Source organism: Orycteropus afer, unplaced genomic scaffold (genome assembly GCF_000298275.1).
Source record: "Orycteropus afer afer isolate SDZICR_OR568_19922 unplaced genomic scaffold, OryAfe1.0 scaffold00091, whole genome shotgun sequence".
NCBI classification, from domain to species: Eukaryota; Metazoa; Chordata; class Mammalia; order Tubulidentata; family Orycteropodidae; genus Orycteropus; species Orycteropus afer.
The window spans coordinates 3,410,614-3,417,965 of NW_006921678.1; the positions used below are offsets into that span (position 1 = coordinate 3,410,614).

At 36.7% G+C, this 7,352-nt stretch overlaps 1 protein-coding gene across 1 annotated transcript in view; it reads right to left on the reverse strand.

The window, feature by feature from the left end:
* Positions 1–7,352, reverse strand: part of SLCO6A1 (solute carrier organic anion transporter family member 6A1) — a 263,122-nt gene that overhangs the window by 112,249 nt on the left and 143,521 nt on the right. Inside the window, exon 8 of the mRNA XM_007942498.1 lies at positions 3,334–3,529. Within this exon, the coding sequence (XP_007940689.1) occupies positions 3,334–3,529 (196 nt within the window). The remainder of the gene's footprint in view (positions 1–3,333; positions 3,530–7,352) is intronic.

Genomic DNA, 7,352 nt, shown 5'->3' on the forward strand with positions numbered 1-7,352 from the left:
CAAATGATTTTGAGTTTGGTTCAACTTTGTTCTCCCTGTCTATCCAGGATCTCCTACATAGATCCTCTTCCAAGTGGTTGACAGTAGAAGCTGGGCACCATCTAGTTCTTCTGGTCTCATAGTCATATGGGCTGCAGATCAGATGGTGTACCAGTCACTAGGACTAATTGTTTCCATGGATTTTTGGTTTTCTTCATTCTTCTTGGCTCTGGATAAAGAGAGACCCATCGTTGCATCTAGATGGCAGCTTGCAAGCTTTTAAGATCTCAGTCACTACGCACCACAGTGGGAGGTGGAACAATGTTTTGCATAGTATGTTATGCCAATTGAGCTTAATGTTCTCTGCGATTATGGTCCTGAGCCCACAGTTTCAACTACTCTGTCCCTCTGGGTAGCTGGCTGTGACCAAGCAGTGACCACAACCTTGCCCCTTGTCAGCTCCATTATACAGTTGGGAATTCAGATCATACACATAAAGTTATACCACTGTCTGCCAACCCTATACCATTCCTTTACTTTTAATCTACCTGTGTCTTCATTTTTAAAGTGAATTTCAATAGACAAAATATAGTTGGGTCATTTCTTTCATATACTCTGTCAGTCTGTGTTTTAATTGGTGTATTTAGACAGCACTCACATGTAAAGAGATTATTGACATACTCAAATTAATATCTACCATATTTATTATTGTTTTCTATTTATTGTACTTTTTATTTCTTTGATTGTATTCCCCTCATTTTCTGCCTTCTCTGGTTTTAATTGGCATGTTAGATTTCTCTTTCTTTTCATCTCTTATGGAGCTCTGGTGGTGTAGTGCCTAATGGATTTGACTGCTAATTAGAAGGATAGTGGTTCAAACCCACCAGCCACTCCTCAGAAGGAAGGTTGGGCAGTCTTCTTCCGTAGAGATACCACCTCAGAAACACAAGGAAGGGATGTTATGAGTCAGGATTAACTTAATGGCAGTGAGTTTCTTTTGGTTTTGCATCTTTTACCATATGAGTTTTCTGCTTTTAAAATATTTTAGTGGTTGCTCTAGGGTTTTAATATGCATTATGACTAATCTGAGGCTACTTTAAAATTATACTACTTCACAGGTAGTGGAGGTATTTCAGACTATTTTCACTCTTTCTTTTTGACCCTTATAATAATGCTATATTTATTTCACTTATCCATAAGCTAACTACTCAGTACATTGTTGTTACTATTTTTAAAATATAGCTATTCATTAGGATCAATTTTTTAAAAAATAAAAGTAGAAAATTTTATTTTACCTTCATTTATTTCTCCTCCTCTTCCTTTCTTATGTCAATCTAAGTTTAAGTCCTATAAAATTGTCCTTCTTTCTGTAGGACTTCTTCTCACCAGGCAGGTCCACTGATGACAAATTTCTTCAGTTTTCATTTGTCTGAAAATTTCTATTTCTACTAGGAATAATCTCACTAGGTACAGAATCCTAGGGTTTTTTTTTTTTTTTTTGCTTTGTTTTGTTGTTTCCACACAACACTTAAAATATTTCACTCTTTTTTCACATGGTTTCTCAAGAGAACTTCAATTAATTCTCATCCTTGATTCTCTATAAATCAGTTGTCATTGAGTTGATTTCCAGTAGAAACCTCCATATTCTCACAATAGAACTGTGTTATGGTGTTTTCAATGGCTGAATATTTTGAAAGTAGATCACAGGCCTTTCTTTTGTTACTCTCCCTTTACTCTTTAACTTTCAAGTTTTCCTCTACTGTCAATTATCTTCACCCTGAAAAGTTTTCTTGCAGCTCTGACAAATTTTATTAGTTATTCCTCATCTGAAATTATCATTGTATTCACCTTCACTCTTGAAGTGAAGAATATTTTCACTAAATAAAGAATTATGAGTTGGCAGTTCTTTTCTTTCAGCTTTGTAAAGATGTTGCTTCATTATCTTCTGGTCCCATGTGTTCAGATGAGAAACTCAGTGAGTAGTATTATCATTCCAATCAATAGTATGCTAACATTCTTATTTATAATGTAAACATCTAGATCACCTATGGGACTTTTCTATTGCAAATTTTGTCTCATAGTTTTGGCCATGTCCTTTGGCTTGCCTGGTATGTTCCTTTTGAATGCCAAACCTTTGTGTAAGATACTTCATAAGCTGTGGTTGATATCATCTTTCTTTGTTAGAGTGTTGGCTCTACCTTTCTCCTGCTGGATAGTGGGTTGGATGACCACATGAATCCAATTAGACATTATATTAACTCCTGGCTAGTCTCTTGTATGGGAGCTCTGGTAGCATAGTGGCTAAGACACTTGCCTGCTAACCAGACGGCTGGCGGTTCAAACCCACCAGCCACTCCTCGGAAGGAAGGTTGGGCAATCCTACTTCCGTAGTGATACTGCCTCGGAAACCCAAGGAGGACTCGACAGCACATAACAACAACAACAACAAGTCTCTTGTATGTTATGAAGGCCCCAATCTCAGACTTTAGCCTTGCAGAGTTAGTAATTAGGAACCTGGAGTGTTCACCAGAGTTCTTCCTCACAACACATTTTAAACTCCAGCTCTTATCCACAGAACATAACATTACTACTGAAAACTCTTGCCTACTTTTCACAGGATTCTTGCTTGATTTAGTAACTTCTTTCCATGCACAGCTTCATAATTCAGAAAATACATTAAGTGAAAACCTGACAGGTTTTTCTCATTTGTCTACTTCCTTCTCTCTGCTATTTTAGCTCCTCAAGCCCTAATTTTTGTCTCCTCAGGCTTACTGTTATGTTATATGCTGTCGAGTCGGCCCCGACTCATAGCGACCCCTCCTTGGGTTTCCGAGGGAGTATCACTATGGAAGTAGGATTGCCCAACCTTCCTTCTGAGGAGTGGCTGGTGGGTTTGAACTGCCAGCCTTCTGGTTAGCAGTCAAGTGCCTTAGGCACTATGCTACCTCAGGCTTACAGGTCTATCAAAAATTTATGCCAGTTTCTCCTCTTCTTAGCCCATCTTCATTTTCCAAGGCCTTTTGCCATAATTATCACCTTCTTACTTAGGCCCAGAATTAGTCAATACACTCAGGAAAAACATAGCTGCAGAAGGTTGTCTCTCCTCTTCAAAATTTGTCTTTCTACAAGATTTCAGCTTTTCAGTTCCTTGTTTCTTAAACAACTCTCTGCTATCTTTAGGGAAATATTTTAAAACGTTATTCATTCCAGTATTTCTTCTCTACACCTGAAGGGTGGCACTATGCTTTCTATTTCTTTTACATATACAATAATTCCAGTAATAGTTTAAACATATAAATAATTATTGACTATTGAGTTCTGATATAAAAATATAATATACAAAATTATATTTACCTTTCATAATTTTCAGTGATCCCAGCAAACTGCACTGCTTCACAGCGTACAAAAATTATAAATGCAAGTAGTATAAGTGTTATAGCAGATGTAATTATTATAAATCTCATAATGGCTTTAGGAGACATTTCTAACTTGGAAATAATGACACCTCCCAGTATCAGGCCAATTGCACATCCTGGAAAGAAAAGAAGTCCTAAAAGGAAGAAGGTGGGGAGAGGAAACACAGTTAGAAAATAATCAGATGAAAATAGTACAGTGAATTCATATATTGATGCAATCGCCTTTGCTCCAAACATACTGCAATCATGGATTTAAATAAAAAGACAGGGAGAAAACTAAAAGGCATAACGAACATCTCATCCCACTTGAACCTCAAGAAAAATACAAACTTGTAAGGGTGGTTGAAGTCACAGACCTACTGGACTCTAAGAAATTGATAATAAGTTTTGCTCCAGTAATAATGGGGTAATATAGCAGTGAGTCTAAAACAAAATAGGAACATAATGCATGCAAAAAATATGGGAACTGTCTTACTGAGAGCTATAATTGATTAGCTGCTAGATCTATATTTTATAACAAAAGTCATGACTGCAGTGGCAAGAGTTCACAGACAGAGATTTGTTACCAAGAATTGAAGCAAACCATTCATTGTTGTCGTTGTTGTTATGTGCCATCGAGTTGGACCTGACTCATAGTGACCTCTCTTTGGGTTTCCGGGGTGGTATCACTATGCAAGTTGATTGCCCAACCTTCATTCCAAGGAGTGGCTGGTGGGCTTGAACAGCCAGCCTTCTGGTTAGCAGTCAAATGCCTTAGGCACTATGCTACCAGAGCTCCTAACCATTCATTGGATGTACAATATTGACAATTTCACTAAAAACTGGACCCCAGAACGCTCATTATAAGATTTGGTCTACTATTCTAGCACAAGGAATTAGAAAGAGGTAAACAAAAGAAAATAGAAAAGCAAGAGAATGAGGAAAAGAAGTATAGTTAGAAAATAATAAGATGAAGATAATACAGTAAATTCATATATTGATAAAATCCCTTCTGCTTTGAACATATAGCAATCCCATTTACAACAGATCAAACATTGTATGGAAGTGTCTGGCAACCCCTTTACAAGTAATTTTGGAGTGCTCAAAAAGATAAATTAAGATTCACCTCCCATAATAGTGAAGAAATAATAAAATTAAAAAGAAATGAATTGAAGAAAAAAGAAAAAGAACAGATGGATTGAGAAAGAATAAATAAACTCAGATATTAAAAAACATAATTATTAAATTTTAAATAGACATCTCAGAATAATATTCAGACTAAACACAATTGAAGAGTACAGTATACCTTGGAAATATTGTGGGTTTAGTTCTAGAACACTGCAATAAAATGAATATTACAAGAAAGATTCACAGAATTTTTTTGTTTCCTGGTCCATGTAAAAGTTATGATTCCACTATACTATAGTCTATTAAGTGTGCAACAGCATTATGAAAAAGTTTGAAATATTATGAGAATGACCAAAATGTTACATTGAGATATGGAGTGAGTACATGCTTTTGGGAAACTGGGGCCAACAGAGTTTCTCAATATAGGGTTGTCAAAAACCTTCAACTTGTGAAAAATGAAATATCTGCAAAGCACAATAAAGTGAAGCGCAATTAAATTATGTATGCCTGTATATTCATAAATTGGACTAGAAGTATGGGTTAATTGTCCAGTAAATAACAAAAAGAAAAAAAAAGAAGCAAATAACAAAAATGAACAATTAAAAGACATTGAGTACAGTGATCAAGATAAAATTCAACAGTGAGAAATTTTGGGGACAATATGTACCTTTGATATCACATGATAAAAATGGCACTTTGCCCCTGTGGTGTTCTTTCCAAATACCCATACTCTCAGTCTGTTGTTGTTGTTGTTGTTATTTGCCATCGAGTCGGCCCCAACTCATAGCGACCCCTCCTTGGGTTTCCAAGGCAGTATCACTACGGAAGTAAGAGTGCCCAACCAAACATCAGACGTTTTCCAGTAGTTTTCCAGTAGTTTTCCAGTAGGGGCATTCTACAAAATACCTGACCAGCAATTCTTGAAATGATTAAAATCATTAAAAACAAGGAAACTCTGAGAAAATGTCACAATCAGTAGGAGCCTAAGGAGACATTACTATTAAATATAATGTGATATACTTTATGGGATCATGGAATAGAAAAAACAATGTGAGGTAAAAATAAAGAAATCTTAATAAACTGTCATTCACAAATTTTAACAAAAGTATGAGATCAATGTAAGATGTTAATAATAGGGGAAACTAGATGTAGGGTTTGTGGGAATTCTCTGTGCTATATTCACAATCTTTCTGTAAAATCAGAAACTGCTCTAAAAAATAAAGACTTTTTTAAAAAAAGACAATGAGAATAGAAGAGGTATCACATAAAATCTGTAGTTGTATAATAATATAAAATGAAAAGAGTACCAGAGAAACAATATTTGAAAGAGTTTAGAGAAATGAGAATTTTCCACAATTAAAGACATATTAATACTGAGAATGAAAGTACACTCCAAATACTGAGAAAAAAATTTTTAAAGTAAATTAACCCTATCCTACACACAAGGAAACCCTATAGGTAAACTGTATGACATCAACAATAAAGCATAAATTGTAAGAAATGCCAGAAAGCATATTACTTGAAAAATAATGATTATTACACTGATAGCTAGGCTTTTTAAAGTAAAATTATGGTTGATAACCTAGATAGACACAAACACACACAAAATCTTGGGAACAGGGGGTAGTGAACTAACAGGAAGTGATTAAAATCACCTAAACCAAAACATGGAAAAAGTGAGTACAAAAACTAACAAGGGACTAATCTCTAAAATTTACAGAAAACATCAACACCTTAACAAAAAGACAAACATTCCAATTAAAAATTAGGCAGAAGATATGAACAGACACTTCACCTACAAAGATCTACAGGCAGCCAATGAACACACGAAGAAATGATAACAGTCATTGCTGTTGTTGGGTGCCATTGAGCTGGCTTCAACTCATAGTGACACTGTATCCCACAGAACAAAACACTGCCCTTCTCTGTGCTATGCTCAAAATCCCTGCTATTCTTGTGCACATCATTGCAGCCGCCGTGTCAATTTATGTCATTGAAAGTCTTCCCCATTTTCTCTCACCCTCTTCTTTTTCAAGCATGATTTTTTTCTCTAGGGACTGGTCCCTCTGACAACAGGACCACAGTAGATGAGATGAAATCTGGTCATTCTCACTTCTAATTAGCATCCTGGCTGAACTTCTTCCAGTACAGATTTGTTCATTCTTCTGGCAGCCCATGGTGTTTTCAGTACTTTTCAGCAACACTGTAACCCCAAAACATCAACTCTTCTTTGCTCTTCCTTATTCATTGTTCAGCTTTCACATGCATATGAGACAATTTAAAATGACAGTTGTTTTGGTTACCTAGTGCCAGCCTGGCAGGAATATACTACAAATGCAGTGGCTTGAATAAACAGGAGTTTATTCTCTTACAATTTTGGAGGCTTTAAGTCTGAGTTCAGAGTGCCACGCTCTAGGGGCTGGGTGAAATCCCCTCAACCTTGGGCTTCAGCTCTGCCTCCTGCTCCCAGCCCACTGAAGCTAGAGGCTTTTCTTCACTCAGACAGCTGCTGGTGGCTGAGGCTGACCAGCCTAAGGTTGACAAGTAAAAAAAGCATAGTCCCAATGTTACCAAACCACATGGCAGGCCACTAATTAAAATCCAGATGAAATCCCAAGATTGGCAGGACATGGCAGGCTATTGAACAATGACTTGGCTACATGCAGGGTTCAAGCATGCCAAAAGGCTAGAGACCATTCCCAAAGCTGCTTCTTATATATGGGAAGCAGACCACATCCCTAAAGCAGTTACTTAGCTGCTCCAGTAGATTCTACCATGGAGTTGATTGCCAGTCTCATCATGGGGAATAACTACCACCCAGCTGCCCAGCCACTCAACCAGGCCCAGCCA